Here is a 19,718-nt window from a genome sequence, read left to right on the forward strand (position 1 = left end):
TTCAGGACTGCATTTGCTTTAATGCACCAGGACATTCACTGGTACTGTACAGTGTGTTTAGGTTATTCACTTTTGATGTGAAAACAGTAGGGAACCTTAGTAGCCATCTTGTGATTAAAAGTGGAGCAGGCACTTGAAAGAAGAGACCAACATCTATGCCCAGTCTCCAGGGCTTTTTGTTAAAGAGAAAGGATAAAAAAAAAGTGTGCAGGAGACAGCTATTTTTCTAATGGTTTTTGCAATCAGCTGGAGGCTGTGGTTAAAAATCTCCTCTCCGACAAGAGGGGATTGATAGCAAGAGATTGCAACAAAGGGCAAAAGATGTTGTAGAAAATAATTCAGCAGGTAAAATGGGCACATCTAATCCTAGGCAACGTGCTAGTACCAGATAACGGTAAGTGTCTCTGGGTAAGGCTTTATCCCAAAGCTGCCCCAGAAAGAGAGGTAGGTTTATGGATGGCAATCTTGGTATGAGGACTATTCGCCAATGAGTGACTTGGCGCTTCATCCCTTGAAAGCAGTGGCAAAGTACCCAGGATCAGCTCTGTGGCCTTTACCCTCTTCAGTCAGGCTGTACAAATGGGCTATAAATAAACTACAGGGTCCTGTCCTCCAAGCCTTGAGTAGGTCTCACTCAGAGAGAGTTGTCCGTGGGTCAGGATTACTCACCTGAGTCAGGGCTGACAGGATCGGCCCGTAGATACCATACCTAGCTGCCCTTAGGCAGCTCAGAACTTCACACTGCGCCCAGTCCGACAGTGGCTGCTATCGCCTGCGCTATTCTTAGCAGGCCAGCTCGAACTCGCTTTACCCAGTAGAGGCCTGAGTTCAATGGGCCTGACCGGACCGGCCCGGGCAAAGCCAGTCCGCGTTTCCCGCAGAGCAGTGGGGACTGTGGGTCACGCCGGGGCTTGCAGTTCTAGCCTAAACGTTCCTTCGTCCTTTCTGGCAAACTTCAGGATTTTAAACTCCACGACTGGAGTCACCCAGCCCTGCCCGGGCACAAAGATTTCTTACCCCAACGAGGGGCAAAGCCCAGCGTACTGTACCTTGCGCGCCCCACACGCCTACTGAAAGGCCTACGGGGATCTGGCCTGCTCAAGCTCAGTTCTGCCACTGATTACAGTGCCTGCAGGATCGGGCCCTCAATGGGGTAGCCACACTCCCCTAGGCAATCCCAGAGAGTGTGTCTTGTTTTGGGCGAGCTATTTCTTGCTGACGAGGCTGGGATTTTGTAGTTCCACTTTCAGTAACACCAACCAACAGTAATCAGCTTCATAAAATGCCGATGTCCTGGATGACGTGTATAAAACAGACAAATACAAGCTGTCAGAAGCGCTAAGAACTCTCATGGTTCCCGGCTGTAAAGTAACCAGAAGCTATTTATAGTGCCAAGCTCAGAAAACTTCGCTTCATTGGCCCTCTCTCCTGCTGAAATTGGGTTATTTGTTTAAAACCAAGAACATGGTGTAGCGGAAACATAGTTATTCAGGTTAGTAGCGGATGGCATTTATTTGTATTGCTTTATATATTTCTGAATCATACTAATTCAATTAGTGTACAAAGGATTAAAAAAAAAACATTTTTGCCCCATTAATTACACCATCATTGTTTGAACTAAGCTGGCACTTTAAAAAAAATAAAATTCTTGTCTGACCTCATTTAAATAAATATAAATATAAATCTTATATAAAACTATTCACATACAAACGAACCTCCGAACGACTGTAATTTTTTAAACGCTGTACAGAAGATTCTCATGCAGTTAGACCTATTTTTCCTTTTAATTCTCTAAATTCTTCTCGACGTCAGAACTTTCAGTAAAGTCATGAAATTGAATTTTCTTAACCTGTATTGAGGGGAGAGAAGGCTGGAAAACTGCCATGCCCATAGGAAATCCAGGATCAGGTTAACTTTTTTAAAAAAGAACAACATTGCTCCTTGTGTTATATAAATAGTGTTTTAGTTGAACGCTCACCACTAAAGCCTGTACATTCAAACTATCTAACCTGTGAATCCATTAAAATAAACCATATTGGCGGACAGAGCCATCAAGAACTATTTCCTTTGTCTGTGTGTTCCTTAGCATGGTACCAGCTTGGTCAGGTGTATGCAGTTGCAATCACACATGCTTCCCCGTTTAGCTCAGGCTTGCAACCCTAGGGTGGAAGCAGCTAGTTCTGAGGATCGAAGGCGCCCCAGCTTGGGACGGAAGTCGGCGGGCTTGCTAGCTCTTTATAAAGGGGAGATCTCTTTGTCCTCGTTCGCAGATGATGGGGATAAAGACTCTTCGTCTTCTGACCTGGGGTAATGCCCCGGGTTGCCCGTGCACTTGCAGCCCCCGTGAGCGTTTCTCTGGGTTCCCTTGCCTTCTTTCTTGTGTTTCACCCTCCGATTCTGGAACCAGATTTTCACTTGCTTCTCGGACAGGTTCAGGTAGGTAGCGATCTCGATTCTCCTCAGGCGGGACAGGTACATGTTGGAAGAAAATTCCCTCTCTAGCTCCAAAAGCTGCGTGCTGGTGAAAGCGGTCCGCATCCTCTTGCCGCTGGGAATGTGGCTAGTATCGGATCCTCCTGGACGGGAGAGACACAAGGGCGAAGTGGCGTGAAAAGAATTCAGACTAATCTGTCCCTATCGCCCTTTTCCAAACACGTGTCCCCCCCCGGTTCATTTCATGTATTACAGGAGCAGCAAGACGCAACCCCTCAGTAAGCGTCTCTTTAGGTGTGTGTAGATAGAGAGCCTCACATTACCTGCTCGCTAACGCTAGCCCTGGAAACCCGCCTCCTCCTTGCCTGCGACATCAGAACCGCTCCACAAACACTAGTGGAAGCAAACACACCCCTGCTCTTTCCCCCTGGAGTTTATTCCGATTCCCCCCCCCACCCCGGGGAATGAACGATCCCTCCCCACTCTATCCCCACCTGTAGGGCAGTGCAGCTCCGCGCTCGGGCTTGGGCATCCGCCCTCCCTCCAAGATCCCAGCTCACGCCCTTGCCTGCCTGCTGCGGATTGAAGCGCACCCCAGCGAGGTAGAATGGCACCCCCGGGCCAGTGACTCCTACCCATGCCGAGGCAATGGAATCTCCTAGGGTCGCTAACGCTGTAGGTGGTGGCGGTGCAGACAGGTGCGTGATGCGCTGGGTGGCCCAGGGCTGCTGCGGCAGCTGGTACCGAGCTCTGCTGCTGGTGGTGCTGGGCATGGCTCATCCTGGGGCAGTATTGGTCATCTCCGCCGGGAGAGAACTGGCTCTTGAGCAGGGGGATGGCCCCGCTGCCGCCCCCCCGGGACGAGTGCAAGTGCGAAGTGACACAGAGCGGGCACACGCAGAACGTGCCGCTCTTGCGGGACGGGCAGCCGGGGCCCGACACTGACATGACCAGGGGGGAAGGCATGCTGAGGGGGATGAGGAAATCCTGTCCGTGGGGGTGCTCAGGCAGGGAAGGAGCTGGCCTCGAGGAATCTTTGATGATTAAAGAGTCGACATAGAAGGATCGGGACATTTCGAAGGGCTGCTGCAGGTCAGGGCTGGCTTTCCCGGGTCTTCCTCTTTTGCCAAGGCGGGGAAGTTGCCACTGAAGCACTAGGCTGGAGAGAAGGTGCTTATGTCTGAGAGCTGAACAAAAGGGTCCCTGGAGAGAGCTGGTCTTCAAGTCCCCCGCCTGGATCCCCTGCTCCGGGGTTTTATATCAACTATTTAACACGTGATTCCTGAAAGAGATGCAGATCTAAACCCCCTTGGCTTCTCCTCCAAACCCTCGGGATAGGCTGCCCGAGCTAGAACAAAACAAGGGAGGGGGGAGACTTTCCAAAGTGTGTGTGTTTTGTTAATTTCACCATGACTTCAGTTCTCCTCCTCTCCAGATAAATTATAGGAACGGGGGAGCAACGGAGGGGGCAGCTGCCCTGTTTGTGATTCAGGCACATCCCACGTTGTACTTTCTAACACATTATCCGGTAAATAAATGCATGTCTTTGACTAGGTTTAAAAATAAACCTTAAGGGATTCTCCCGTCACATCGTTTATACCAATAATATACCATTTCCTGAGCAGGGGGAAACCACTGGGGCGTGATGAAATAAGCAGGATGGGGTTCATTTTCTTTTGATATACTATGTAGCATCTAAGTACAGTAGTTATAACTTCTGGGTGATCGTCTCTCTCACTGAGTCGAGTTACACCTAGAAAAATCCCATTTGCTTTTCCAAGAATGCAGTCGCCCTTATATTTTCTGTGAAGTACGTGACAGAGCTCCTCTAGGGGTAAGGGGCTGGTTTTTATGAGTGAATCTTGTCAAACTGGCAATTAGTTCAAGAGAGAAAGCCTTAAAATAGCTGGACACTTCTCAGCCAAGACGTTGTCAAAACGGAAGACTTTCAAATTAACTTCCATGATCATTTCAACCTTCAGTTCAAAATCCTAATGAAAAGTGAAAATGTCCCAGAGGGATTCTTTGATCTCCACCAAGTGTGCCGAAGCAATCAGTCAAAGTAAAATTGGATCAACAGCGAAATATGGTCGGTGACTCCTGAGCATTTCAGATTTCATTAAAGAGCCAAGGTATTTGCAACATACTACACGATTCTCCATTTACCTGTTCTATGGGAGCTTAAAAGGGGACTTATAGTTAATAGAACTAATATTGCATTCTTGGTTAGCTGACCCGAAGCATCGCTTAAAGATGACTATCAAATTCTACTTGACTTTGGACTCAGCAGTGACAATTGCGTTTTACAGCAGAAAACTCGGGCCCCAATAAGCCAGGCTAGCACAGAAACTTGTGTCTTAACTGTGTTGAAAGGATATCATGGTGCGGGGTTGGGGAGGGAGAAACACACTGATCCTACAAGTTCCTGGGCAATGGGCGTAGTCAAACAGCGATCACTGTTTAAATTTATCTTAAGTCAAGCCTAAATCGTTTTCAAAGCTTGCTTATCTGTTTGCATTTCTATCAAAGGGGTATTCCTCGCCGCTGAGTTTAGAAATGTAACGTACCAGCGTATCTCAGCCTCAGTTAAAAGGCCCCTTCCCCTATTACCAAACGGAGAGAAGCTTAGGCTTTATTTTTCATTGCAGTCGTGCAGAGGGTGCTGCCACTAACACAGGACGAGAAGTAGAAATAGATCTCAGTTCGCAATCAATACCTCTCAAAGGCGTGTGAAAGGAGGGATTGTCAGTTAGTCTCCTTGAAGACATCCAGTGAAATTCTGGCAAGCAAGATATAATTGAGTTGTAGGGACACTCCACACTCGGGGAGCTCAGGATTTATGGATGGCAATTAAAGTTTTATGAATTGCAACTGAGACTGGTTATTGAGCTATTTGAATGTGATTAGAATTCAATTAGAAAGTGTTTACTGGACTGTGAGTCTCTGGAGTGTAAACAGACAGCTATTCCAGAAATGTGCTAATCCAACATCTTGTGACAACAATTAGGGAGTTGCAAAGTTTAAGGCAGGTCAGCTTCAACTTTAACTATTGCTAGCAAAGCACCTTTACAAACGAATCATTTACTACTTCAGAGCAACAGCCAGGATCAAAGAATTAAAAATCCCAGAAGGCAAGAGATAGCATTCGAGAGTGAACAATTATTAAAGAGCAATTAACTTTAAGTAAAGCGCTCTGACGCAAAGCGCCATGTTAGTATGGTTAAAAACTATTGTGCCAAGGTTTTGATACTGATTAAAGACAAGCTAACAGATACGATTCACAGGCTACGGAGGCCTAATAATGTCTTTGGTGGCTAAAAAGTAGTCAACCAGTTATACATTATCTGAGATAAACAGAAAGCACGGATGCTTCGCAAGTTCTTTAGCATTTGGACTTTATACCATATGAATGTAGAACACACATATGATTATTATAAGAATGACTAATTAGATGATTCTTTCCAGATCTCCCTGCGTGATATGGCTTTTACTACAATGGACAGAGAGGTTCAGAGTCATCGGCGTTTACAAGAAACTGCTCTGAAGGAAATAACCCGGTCTCGGAAGTGGGACAAGCTGTGTCTGCTGGGATAGAGCGGATCCGGGGGGAAACGGCCTTATTTAAGAAAAGTCAGACAGAGTAAGAATCAGATCACGGTTTTAATCTGTAATTGTTATAATAACCAAGTGCAGTGATAAGAGGAGGAAGAAAGGCGCGATGCGAAGGCGAAGATATTCCAATCCAGGCGGAATGATGGAAGGCGTGCGCCCACATCACAGCGACTTCGTTACAATTTTATTTTTCAATAATTCTGTCCGATAAAATTTCGTTGTCCATTAAGTAATCCCCAAAATGAGAGCTCTTATGAGCCTATAATGAGCTCTAATTGCCACGACTAGTCGAGCCACGTGGAAGGATTTAGACGGTATTAAGCAGTTGGGTACAGAGCACAGGCTGTTACCTAGCCATTACTTTCATAATTCAAGGAGAAAATTAGTCCTTTTAAGGGAAAATCCTTTGATTCCCTTCATTCTGCTCGGGGTGACAGAGTATAGCTTTGTCTGCCTTTAGTTCAAGACAGTGTAACAAATGAGAATGTAACGAAATTGCCCCCCTTTTAAATTAGCGCAGTTCAAAAAGAACAGCAGCTCTGCTCCCCCCAGACTACATCTTGTAGGACTAGCTGCCCTCGTTTTCCCTCTCCTCCAGCTGCCTCTGACACCTTTATTTATAAGAGATTCGCTGCTTAAAAGACAAAAGTGAAGCCTCCCCCACCCCAAAAATTCATGCTAGGGAAATAGTCTGCTTTTTTTCCCCCGGCACACTTCCCCACTCATTTCACTGGCGGATCTGGCTGTGCAAGGAAGGCGGCATCCAGACATAACTATATAAGTAAAACTGCAGAATAGCCAGTTTACAAACAGCCAGTGACCAAATTGCTCTCCGGTGAATGGGGTGTTGTGGGAAGAACAAAACACTGGTTTTGACCATTTTAATCGCAAAAGAAGCCCTTGCAAACCAAATGGAACATAATGACTGGTGCGTTATAATCACATTTATCTGCTAATCTAACGTTGGTTTCATATTAGTTTGCAAATGATCTCAAAGCAAGGTTTTGTTACGTGAACATAAGCAGAAGACAGGACTTGCCCCCAGCTCCTATTAATGAGGTCATTATAAAAGCGTGAACAAGTCTATTAATGTTTTATTGAAAGCGCATCGTTAACTTGTATCCATCCTTTTCTGAAAGTGGCATTGTGATATTGCTGTCTGTGGCACATCTTACCCAATATAGCCCGAGATTTCTCCATTATCTGTAACCAAGCAACACTTTCTGAATACCAAAAATTGAAAAGAACCGCTTAGTCTTCAAGAAAGTCCTCAATAATAGTGGAAAAGAACAAAGATCCAGGAGACAACAAAATGCCACAGGGGTGACTTTTCATGAGCAATTATCTCTCATTAATCAGAAGAACAGCTGCAATATTAATTTTCCCTCTTTCTTCCTCTCTTTTCACAGTCCCCAACATTTGAATAATCATAAATTTTGATTTCATGGAGTAGCAAGATAGCCAGGGACTTGAAGATACAAGCTACCTATACTCTTCCCAAATAGCTCTTATTTTAAGGCTGACAAAAAGTAAAAGGGGAAATAAAAGAGAGAAATGTTCCTTCCCCGCCCCCCCAGCCTCCTTCACTCCACCATGTCTGTTTCACTTATGGAAACTAACAGGAAAATGTAGCAAGCGTCTGCAGTGGCTAAAGCATGGGAGTTTCAACATCCTTGTTGTCCATTTAACTTTCAAACATTAAGCCAAGCGTTGTAGATCTGTCCAAAGAGACAATCTTTGGGCGTAACGCGCATTGTAGCACATCAAAAGGCCCTAGCATTATATGAACTAAGAAGTGCATTCAGCAGAAATTCTGCAGTAGGTCTCTTTTCAGGGTCTTGGGCTCTGATTGTTAACAGGATATGTAGCAGTGGTGGAAAACTAGGTCCCCCCCACCCAAAGATAAAGATGTAACATTAAAACGTGTCTTTTGAATTTCAAAGGATCTCATTATGGCAGAGGCTGGCAATTACAAAAATTGAAAAGATGTGTATTAGGATGAAAGGGGGAATTTCATTTCTGATTCCTCATCCTTCCACTGCCCAGGGAGAACTTAGACCCTGCTTCTAGACTCTAGGAGCCTTTGGCTGCTAAAATAAAACTTGTAGAGGGGGAAACCAAGCTGTTTAGTTTCGTGAAACCATGATTGTGCAGGAGCAAGTTTGTCACATGATTTTCCACGTCGTTTGTTTGCTCAATACCTACCAAACTCGTTTTTTTTCCCCAAAAGGCAACCAAACTTCAATTACGTTTCCAAAAGAGAGCGCTTAGAGAATCAAGAGCAGAGTAGACTGACAAGGTGACTTTTACTTTTAAAACCAATTTTATCCGCACTTTTGCCTTCAAGAAAAAGCAAAATACAAAACGATCCACCAGTGAGTACTTTGGAGGAATTCAAACTCTTACTTTAAGCATTCATTATTATTCAGGGTCTATAATATTCCATTATTCAGGCACCTATAATATTCCAGGTGGTTTCCAAACACAGGGAGAGATAGTCCTTGCCCCGAAGATAACGCTTAGCTAAAGAATGCGAAGGTTAGGCTGTCTGCTTGACGAAACCACTACTGGTAAGGACTTGTCTAAAAAGAATCACATTTTGGCTAAAGTATCTTTTCTCTGTTAGTAATACACAGCACAATGACAAGTACCACGACTATGGATTTTGCTTGTGCTTCGACTTAACACCTAAGAAGCCAGAGATCTCAAAGCCTACGTAGATGTCCCTCCTGCCTGTGTTTTCACTATACTGCGTTTATTTGTGCCCTTCTTATTGGTCTGACTGAAAACTATTTGTAAGTGGTGAACGCTGAGCTGCCCTCCCCAGTATTTCTCGACGTGAGCTCCCTTTAGAAAGTAGCACCAGTTAAAATAGGTTTTTAAAATGGTAGTGTCCTCCTCTGCAGCGCCTGTTTTCACTTGTTTAGCTTTTGGAATCCCAGGACAGATTCCCTTCCCCTCCCCTAGCAAAATATAGTTGGATCTGAATGGCAAAGTGTAATCCTTATTTGCAACGTAGCACTGAGAGTCCGATTTGCAACCCCTTAAGAGTTTTGTGTTGGGGGTGGCCACGCCAACTCCACTAAACTACAGACCACACCCGCGAATCAAAACTGCGTAGCAGCAGTGTGACTTGGCTCAGAGTATGATAGTAGGTGTTGAAAGAGTGCCTCTTGGTGGTTAATAATACAGCACGAAGACTTAGAACACCTCTCCCTGGGAAGGTTAGATTCGACCAGTGAAATCTGAGGCGCCTGGTGAAGTTTGCAATATCTTTGGCCCCATCTGACTTTCGCTAACAGCACCCACAAAATGTAGCCAATTTGTTTTAACACTTAGTAATCTTTTAAAAACACAAAGAGATACATATGGTTTGAGAAGGCTGGCTGCTAATTGATTAGCACTGAAGAGAACTAAATATATAAATATTTTGTATTCAGATAAAATGTGTTGTTTGAAGGGTAAACTTGTTTTAGGTGGGAAAAATTATAGCCTCCTCAATGAGGAAGATCATTTTTCACTAAATGGATTTATTCTTTTATGCAAGTCTTTGCATCTGGCTGGAATAAACATAAGCAAGTGTTTTAGGCTAATTAAACCATATATGAGTGAAAAGTTGAAGACAACCTCAATACAAGCCATTCATAATATTAATTTCCCAAGGGCCACATCCTGTATTCTCTGTACACCATAAATTTCCACTGAAGCTGATGTAAGTGTTAGGTGCAGGTGGATTAGAAGATGAGGCTCTTATGACAGCAATTTAGATTAATTTTGCTTTAATGCTATCACAAAGAAACAGGAGGTCAATACTCATCCATCACTTTTTAAACAAAAATCCCCATTTTACTATTTGGTGTGCAGTTTCTCATGATTAATTTTACAAGTTTCTTACTTAATTTAGTTAGATTTTCATTTAAATTCATGGGGTCATAAGCCCCCATGGCCTATGGACTGAAAAGAGTGAGAACTGAGGCCCAGATCTATGAAAGTATTTAGGCTTCTAACTTTCACTGAAATCCATGAACGTTAGGAGCCTAAATACCTTTGTGGATCTGGTCCTTATTCTAAAAACTGCTTTTAAATTCTATGTGCAAGGACAAACTTCCTTATTCAGTTCACTCTCATATCAGTGCACAAATCTAAAACAGTTCCATAGGCAGGTCTATAAACTCCACCCAAAGAAGAAATGTGGGAGGAGTCAGGGCACAGCCAATGTACAGTGGAGGAAAACTGAGTAGGTCACCTCAGAATTTGCAGCATTCCCTAGTACTTCTCCATATGTCACTTTTCTGTGTCCCTCAAATGTTTCCATTTGAGGCAACATCATGCTATCCACTGCAGCTATGCTGCTGTAGCACTTGAAGAGGAGATATACCCTATCATTGCAATCAGCCTTGAAACGAATACAGTTAAACCACTGCAAAAGGCTGTGTGGACATTTATTTCTGTATAATTAGCTGTTTTATTTTGTTTTGAGTACCACCACTATCTCTGGGCCTGATCCAAAGCTCGTTGAAATCAATGGCAAAACTACAATTGACTTCAGCAGGCTTTCACACATGCCCATTGCTAATAATGAAATGCTTTGCACTTATATTGCACTTTTCACATATACAAAGAAAGTAATACACTTTGAAATGTGTTTTAGTGATATAGGCTCTGATCCACCAAAATTTTTAAGCACATGCAGAACTTAAAGCATAGGAATAGTCTCATTACAGTTAATGAAACTACTTATCCATTTAAAGTTAAAGTTAAAGAGCTTTGCTGGATTGGGGCCATAACCCAGCCTTTAGAATCTGATACCAGCAGTAGTGTTGCTTTTCTAGCCAGTTGAGTATGCATGGTATTAGCAAGGAGAGCCATCTCTGTCATTTAAAGTACATGAACCAGATTATTGTAGGAATTTTGCATGATGCTACATTTAACCTACTTTAATTAGCATAGTTAGGTTACTTAAATAAACCACCTATACTAATTTTTTTCTTTCATAAAATGAGTGGCTGGATTTTCTCTGCATATTGTGGCTCACTTATTAGTTACTGTATTGCTAGGTAATTGAATAAGAGTTGATAGTAAGTAAAAAGTAATCAGTATTAATATTCAGTGATATCTTCAGACTGCTTTGAAATATCAACTGACTTAGATGTAAATGATTATTTAAGTGAATATGTTACTTCAGGAAACAAGTTGGTCTAATATTCTTGGAGCTAAAGTCCACTACCATATTTATCCACAGAACATGTAAAGTATGGGCAGAAAGAGGGCCCTAGCCCTGTGCATCTCCTCTGTAAAGGAAAACCATCTCAGAGACTGAGGAGGCTGTTCATTTTCCTTATCTATTTATCCCTTAGCCTCTGCAGAGACTACCAACAAGAATGGCAAATCTGGTGATGTTCTGTGATAGTGACACTTATCTGCGAAGGACTGGACTGAGACTATTAACTTATTTCACATTGGCCATTAGGATACTGAAAGAAAGAGGTTAAATGACTTGCCCAAGGCCCCCCAATCATTGGAGTTTCAGATCACACACTGAATTTCCTAGACTGAGTTTAAAAACAAAACACCATCTCATTTTGAGTTAGTCTGGATGTCTCAGGGAAATATGGAAATACACCAACCAGGTCCTTTCTATAGGCACTTTTTCCACAAGACAGTCACATTTAAAGTAGCTGTCTCCAAACCTGGAGGATCCTGAAAAGGATCCCTTAATACATATCAGTGAAAACCCTTCTACAGTGTACATTCTTAAATAGATATGTTTGTACCCTTGGTTCAAACTATGGAGGCACAGATACCAGTGATGAGGCGCAGATTATATTATTATTTAAAAATGAAACATTTAAAGATAGTAAAATGATGTACAAGTTGAGGGTTTTTTTATGTTCTATCACTCATTTATACATTTGCCAAACTCTCACAAAAACTCCTATCCCAAGTGCTTTGATGAAACACAGAACCTAAGAAGTTTAAGTTAAATATGTTCAAGTATTTTGAGGTTCTGGATATAAGCATATTAGTTCAAAAGACTAAATATTCAGGCACAGATATATATAGTGTATAATTAACTTAATACTGCAATGTCTAAGTCATATCCTATCAGGATTTATCTGGTCCTGAATGGGTCACAAGTTAGGTGATACTCTCAGATACATGAAGGTAAGTCATAGTTTGGAGTTATTCAGACTGATGCAACTGAGAGCAGAATCTGGAGTCTCTAAAGTTTAGTTTAAAAAAATGGCCTGTTTCAGAGTAAGGAAATAAAACAATTCAGTTCATTCTATAGAATTATATACTTTCAGGGTGTAACAGAGAGCTTTGAGGTCCAGGCAGCCTAGTGATTGGTACTCTTAACTTTCAACTCCTGGCTTCCCTGATTATGATGCCCCAGTCTTTAAGGCAGTAGGGTAGGAGGACCTGGGCCCTCCCACTTCACCAGATTCAAGCCCAGAGCTCTGTGCAAGTAGACCCTTGAATAGGGGACCTCCCAGCGGGGGGTCTACATCCACTACCCCAGGCTACTTCCTACCTGTGATAAATGAAGTGGGGGGTAGCTCCCTTTGATGGACATCCAGCCAGGCAGCTGTAAAATCCCTCTTGGTGGCTGTTCTCTACTTGCTTTACCTGTAAAAGGTTAAAAAGTCCCCCAGGTAAAGAAAAAATAGTGGGCACCTGACCAAAAGAGCCAATGGGAAGGCTAGAACTCTTTAAAATGGGGAAAGAAACTTCCCCTTTTCTGTTATTCTCTGGAATGCAGGGACATGGAGCAACAATGCTGTAAGCAGAAATGCTGTGTAAGGTTTGAACTAGGTGGTATGAAAAAGTATCTTCCACATCTAGAAGAAATAATTTGGATAGGGAATGTTTAGTTAAACACAATCAGGTTTATTTCTTATTTTGGCTTGTGGATCTCCTATGTGCTAACCCCCGATGCTTTTGTTGGCTTGTCACCTTTAAGCTGAAACCCCAAATAAGCTATTTTGTGTGCTTAATTTTTATAATTACTTCTTTTAAGATCTAGCAAAAAGCCTAAGTCTCAGCTGTAGTTGTTTCCTTTTTGTTTGTAATAAAATTTACCTTTTTTTAAGAACAGGATTGGATTTTTGGTATCCTAAGAGGTTTGTGCATGTTGTTTGATTAGCTGGTAGCCACAGCTAATTTCCTTTGTTTTTCTTTCTCTGCTCTTCCCTGGAAGGTGAGGGAAGGGGGGGGTTGAAGGGGCTTGAGGGTATCCCACAGGGAGGAATTCCCAGGTGCTCTTTCCTGGGTTCAAAGGGGTATTTCTGCATTTGTGTGGTGGCACCATTTATTAAGCCAAGGTCAGAGAAAAGCTTTAACCTTGGGAGTATAATACAAGCCTGCAGTGGCAAGTATTAATTTTTAAAATCCTTGCAGGCCCCCACTTCCTGCACTCGAAGTGACAGAGTGGGGATTCAGCCCTGACACTACCACTGTCCCTTCAGTTTGGGGTGGGGCCCCTGTAATCTAAGTCACTGTGCTGGTTTGTCTTCAGTAGCACTCCCTCATGGACCTAAGACAGCATCCTGCTGTGGTTCTAGGTTCCTCCACATGGGGCAGCCATAAGTTTGGTGGTGCCAGACTCCATGAGGTCTCTGTGCTTCAGCATCCAGTTATCTCTTAGGCTAGGTGATCCCAAGTCTCTTTTAGCCAGGGAGATGATACTTATTTCCTGGTGGCTGCTTTGGTTGGCAGGGTCATAATCCTTCCCCTCAGATGGAGAAGTAACTAGCTCCTGGGTCTTCACCCATCAGCCCCAAATGAGCCAGGTTCTCTCCTTTTCTTCCCCTTCCAGGCCTGGTATTGGCTGCAGGAAAATGAGCAGGGCTAACCGGGCCCAAAGGTTCTCTTTAACCACTTCTGTACCAGCGGTTGGTTTCTTTGCTTCATCACACAGGGCTACAAAATACACGATAGTCCAAATCACCCTTCCTAGATTCATGTATGGAAAATATATTTGCATATTAAGATTCTACTGAGTGAAATTCTGGCCCTGTCATAAACAGATGGTTAAGGGTTAATGTCTCTTTTACCTGTAAAGGGTTAAAAAGCTCAGTAAACCTGGCTGACACCTGACCAGAGGACCAAGAGGGGGACAAGATACTTCCCTCCACCAAGATTTGAAAGTATTTATTTGTGCTTTTTGTTTTGTTCGTTGTTCGCTCTTGGGACTAAGAGGGACCAGACATACACCCAGGCTCTCCAAATCTTTCTGAATCAGTCTTTCATGTTTCAAAATTGTAAGTAATAGCCAGGCAAGGCGGATTAGTCTTATTTTTGTTTTCTTAACTTGTGAATGTTTCTTTTTGCTGGAAGGATTTTTACCTCTGTTTGCTGTAACTTTGAATCTAAGGCTAGGGGGAGGTCCCTCTGGTCTATATGAATCTGAGTACCCTGTAAAGCATTTTCCATCCTGATTTTACAGAGATAATTTTTACTTTTTTTCTTTCTTTAATTAAAAGCTTTCTTTTTAAGAATCTGATTGATTTTCCTTGTTTTAAGATCCAAGGGGATTGGGTCTGAACTCACCAGGGATTGGTGGGGGGAAAACAGGGGGGATGGTTAATTCCTCCTTGTTTTAAGATCCAAGGAGTTTGGATCGGTGTGAAGCCTCTCAAGGCAACCCAGGGAGAGGAAAATCTGGGGGGAAAGGAGGGGGTATGGTTAATTTCTCCTTTTTTTAAGATCCAAGGGGTTTGGATCTGTGCTCCCCAGAGAAGGTTTTGGGGGAACAGAAAGTGTGCCAGACACTAAATTCTGGCTGGTGGCAGCGTACCAGAGCTAAGCTGGTAATTAAGCTTAGAAGTGTTCATGCAGGTCCCCACTTTTTGTACTCTAAAGTTCAAAGTGGGGAAAAAACCTTGCATCCTTCCTAGATTGATGCATGGAAAAGATATTTGCATATTAACATTCTACTGAGTGAAATTCTGGCCCCATTCAAGCCAATGAGAGTTTTATCACTAACTTAAAAGGAGGCTGTTGTTTCACTCATTGCAAAGACAGCAGAAGCAAGCTGTAAGTAATTTTTTCAAGATCATACAGCAAAGTCAGTGACAGGCTCAGGATTAGAACCAAAGACTCCCAGTACCCTACACTAACCACTAGACAAGGCTGCTTTCTGAAAGGCGCCTCAGGGTTACAAACAAGTCTTTTGAGTCAGGGGAAACAAACATACTTCAATAATTCTTAAGGCAAGGAAACATTTGCAGCTTGGTCACCTTTTACCAGCAGCCAGAGTTCCTCTGGTGGATAAGGACTTCTACAGTCCAGGTTTTTCTCCTGCTCCCAGGGTGATTCTAGTACATTTCCTGATGTATTCCCACAAACAGTGGTGAGCTTCCTGAATCCTGTTTTTATCATCTTAATGAGAAAATTAACCCAAGTTGGAATGTGCCTTATTGTCTCACTTCATCTCTGCAGTAAGAGAAAACAACTTGGGTAGAAAGATCTACTCCTATGTTATTCCAAGGTGTGGTGGGATACAAAACCCATGAATTATATGTGTGGCCTTTTCCCCCTTCAGCAGGTGTGAGGAGTTCCAATTATACACTGGAAGAATATTATAGCTATGTGCAGTGATGGAATAAAGAATAGCCAAACAGCTCTGCCACTTCAGGCCTGATGCTTTGGACAGAACTGCCAGCATTTCAGATAGCAAGGAGAAGAGGTGCAGCTAGAAAAAAATTGTGGGGGGCGGGGCTACCACATCCACTTACGGAATTTTCTCTAGAAGTCCTCTCTCTCCCCCTTCCAAGATTTCACCTAGAACAACTGATTCTATCCATACTCTCACCTTCTGAAGGTGGTTTTGAAGGCACATATTTTTGTTGATTTATATTTATTATCCTAAATGGATCCCTGAATATACCTATTTTTCTGGATTCCCAAGAGAAACATTTAAAAAAAAAAAAACCACAAAAAACAAGGCTCAGCACCCTTAATTCTGCACAGGCCGTTTATGGGCATGTGTTAACACTGGGAGACGTTACATGCAATAGATAAAGAGTTTGTTTCATCAGTATGAGGATCCATATAGGTTATGGGCTAGACTGAGCCATTACGTTCAGCCCAGATTAAAGACTGGCATTCAAACGTGCCACCACAAAATAAGCCCCAGGAAGGAACTGCATCTTAGACACAATTCTTCCCTGTTTTCCTCTTGCTCTGAGAAGGGGGTAAGTTACTTCACCTCTTGTCAAAATACAGCTTACTTACCGCATCAATCCTGGTCACATCTCCTGGAACCCATTAACCATTCCTTAGTCCTACTTGGTCCATCATGATATTCTATGATTCTACATGTCCTGGTTCCACATTCATTATAGTATTAAAAACTATTTTAAACACCTTCCCAGGATAGGAATGCAGAATTTTTCAAACTATATCAGCCCAATGGTCTATCAAGTTTGGTATCCTGCCTCCAGTACTGGCCAACACTATACGGAGGGCTGGTGGTGGTGGAAAGGAATTCCTTCAGGTCCCTTGTGAGGATCAGCTGATATCCTGAAGCATGAGACCAGCAACCCTTTTCTAAGCAGGTGTGATTACAAATAATATTGTTCAGACCCTTTAAAAATCCACATATGAAGTTTGGCCCAAATTCTGCGCTCACATACACCAGTGTAAGTCCAGAGTAATTTTGGATTTACACTGGCATAAATGAGAGCAGAATTTGTTCCTTTGGTTCTGACCTCCAGTAGCGAGGAATTCCATACATTTTCTGAATGCTATCTGAAGAAGAACATACTCTCACCTACTGAGGTATTCTGGGATTTTACGTTTCCAATAACCAGTATCACGGTAAGTTCTATATTTGCATTAGTCTTCATGAAGCTTTACATTGTGAGATACATGACTAGAGTTCCTTATTAAATGTTCAAATATTCTGTAATCTTGTTAATGTCTCACTGGATCAGACCCTGTCTGATCAGAAAGAATGAATTTCCTTAGAGTCACAGGGGAAAAGTTCTGAATTTAGAGATGCGCAGAAGAAAATGAACTGTCATCTCTGGCATAAACAGTCATTAGAGATTTAAGATTGCTTGCAAATAATAGGTACAAATACATTAGTATACTCACATATTAATGAACAAAAAGGAAGTCCAGAGGAAATCTTAAATGTGCATATTTTGACAATTTTGAACAAAGTCATCTTTTGCTATTCCCTCTAGATCAAAACTTGTCATAGTAATTAATAGGAAAGTAATTATAATGTAATTTGTCATAGTAATCTGACAGGGAAATAATTATGCTCTCAATCCTGAAGGAATATATAGTTCGTTTTTTAACAGATTGGACAGATGTGAGTGGTATAGTACAATGCATTTGTCTGTAAAAAGGCTGTAAACTGTATTAAGAATTAAAACATTGACACTTTATATTTTCAAAGAAAGATGGATCCAAGTATATAATTTTCCTGAATTGTTTTACATTGAAGTTTCTTGCCATATAAAAGCAGACAACCCAGTTTTGTTTCCTTCTTCTTAGAAGAGATTAAAAAGTTTATTTTCTTCATATAAAAACATGTATATTATTAATTTTAAGAATCAGCCCATTTGCAGTCCAGTGATAGGGGTTAAGTAGTTAATATTTATTCCAGTTTCTTGCTATCTATGGGAGATGGGAGTTACCATTGAAGAGATTCAGTCATATTTGCTAAGACAAAAACAGTGTCTTCCAGAAAAATATGAACTATCCTGTGAAATGTCAAAGGATGTGAAAACAAGGAGGGAAAATAAAGGATGGAGGTGAAAACTTGGCCCTATTAAGTAAAGAGGAGTTTTGCCATAGAATTCAATTGCACCAGGATTTCACCCTGGGTTTTTGCTAATCATATTGAAGTTTCACCTAAATGAGTTTATACATTAAATTTACACTCACTAAGGTCCCTTTACACTGCCAGAGTGATGTGAGAATCAGGCCCAAAGCGTCCATATTGACAACTGTTTTCAGCAATTCCAATATATGTTGTTCTTAAAGATGATCTTCAGGAGGCTTCATGAGATAATGATTTGGCATTGTACATTTGTCATTTTTAAAGGACTTCTTAAAATCTTGAACTTGCATTAGGACTGTCGCATGTTTGCCTTTAAAAACATATTTTATACTTTGCAGACCTAACATGAACAAAAATATACGAAAACATGTCAAGGTGATGAACATTTTTGCAAGAACACCTAACATTTCATAGGTGCCTTTTTGTGTGTGTGCATAATATGGAGTGATCACAAACAAACTAAGCAAGGACTCTGTCACATTACAGCTCTCTCTCATGAAATAAGTGACCACACACATTTCCTACTTCAGTGATTCTTAGTACTAAGAACAGGAAAAAAAAAATAAAAATCAGTGGAATGCTTAAAAGCATCTGAGAGTTTATCTTGGCAACATATAACGTGGAACACAAGTAGTTCTTTAAGTCAGGCATATTACACATTCTTTCTGGATTAGGGGATTCTACCCTCAATAATGTGTTGTGTCATGTGGTCCTTAAGAGCAGCAGCATCCAACTGCACCAGTCCACAGATCTGAAGTTACAAGGGATCTATTCTTCACTATACTTTACTATATTTTAAGGCAGGGGTCAGCAACCTTTCAGAAGTGGGGTCCCGAGTCTTCATTTATTCACTCTCTAATTGAAGGTTTTGCATGCCAGTAATACATTTTAACATTTTTAGGAGGTCTCTTTCTATAAGTCTATAATATAGAACAAAACTATTGTTGTATGTAAAGTAAATAAGGTTTTTAAAATGTTTAAGAAGCTTCATTTAAAATTGAATTAAAATGCAGAGCCCCCCGGACCGGTGGCCAGGACCTGGGCAGTGTGAGTGCCACTGAAAATCAGCAAGCGTGCTGCCTTCGGCACGCATGCCATAGGTTGCCTACCCTTGTTTTAAGGGCATTGAAAAGGAGGATATCTGCTTTTTTTCTTTGTAAGCGATCTATTCTTTACTGTACTTTACATGGGGCTTATAAAGAGTCTCTTTCAAGAAGGGACGACACCTCTACATAAATACCTCTCCTCATTAGTGTGACATACAAGGTCTAGCTTCTTATATTATAAAGGAAAAACAGAATAAATGACTTGACCAGAGCAAAAAGGACAGAGAAAAACATGAAGAAAATTGAATCTACTCTCATCTCTCTTTGCTGTAAGGGCCCAGTACTGCACCATTAAAGTGAGTGACAAAACACCTGTAAACTTCAATGGTTCAAAATCAAGCCTTATTTGAGAGTATCTCTTCCCTTTTTTGTTTACAAAGAGCATTTTTATACACATAACTGTAGATTCATAAGGAGATTGCAAACTAAAGGATGCATCAACATAAACAGCTCAGCAAACCTAGACAGGGAAATTACATCAATTCTCTGATTACATGACATCGATTCTTTTTACTGGGCTAATAGAGAATTGTATCTACTTTTCCTTTCTTGATTGTGCCCCTCCATGTCTTTATTAATACCTTAAACTCAACCGTTTTTACTTTTCTGCTCATGGTTTGGATTTTTTGTTTGTTTAATGTTATACAATTAAACTACATTGACCGTTAGTTCCTTTTCCTGTTTTCCCTATTTTGGATTGTTTTTGTTGATACCTTGAGAAGAAAACTGTCAGACCCCTTTGATGATCAATTTCTTTGTCCATGGGA

At 41.7% G+C, this 19,718-nt stretch overlaps 1 protein-coding gene across 1 annotated transcript; it reads right to left on the reverse strand.

Moving 5' to 3' along the window:
• Nucleotides 1–2,235: 2,235 nt before the first annotated feature.
• Nucleotides 2,236–3,652, reverse strand: GSX2 (GS homeobox 2). Its single transcript, XM_032774264.2, has 2 exons — nucleotides 3,069–3,652; nucleotides 2,236–2,576 (listed from the first exon to the last, which is right to left on the reverse strand). The coding sequence occupies exons 1-2, from the start codon at nucleotides 3,505–3,507 to the stop codon at nucleotides 2,236–2,238; spliced, it is 780 nt and encodes a 259-aa protein (XP_032630155.1). The 5' UTR covers nucleotides 3,508–3,652.
• Nucleotides 3,653–19,718: the final 16,066 nt, after the last annotated feature.

Source organism: Chelonoidis abingdonii, chromosome 5 (assembly GCF_003597395.2).
Source record: "Chelonoidis abingdonii isolate Lonesome George chromosome 5, CheloAbing_2.0, whole genome shotgun sequence".
Taxonomy (NCBI): domain Eukaryota; kingdom Metazoa; phylum Chordata; order Testudines; family Testudinidae; genus Chelonoidis; species Chelonoidis abingdonii.

What these genes read in the sequence shown, in the direction of transcription:
- GSX2 (XM_032774264.2), bottom strand. Translation starts at nt 3,507, where the DNA reads ATGTCCCGATCCTTCTATGTCGACTCTTTAATCATCAAAGATTCCTCG. An exon ending in ATTCCATTGCCTCGGCATGG is followed by an intron (nt 2,577 to 3,068) that starts GTAGGAGTCACT and finishes TCTCCCGTCCAG; the next exon opens with GAGGATCCGATACTAGCCAC.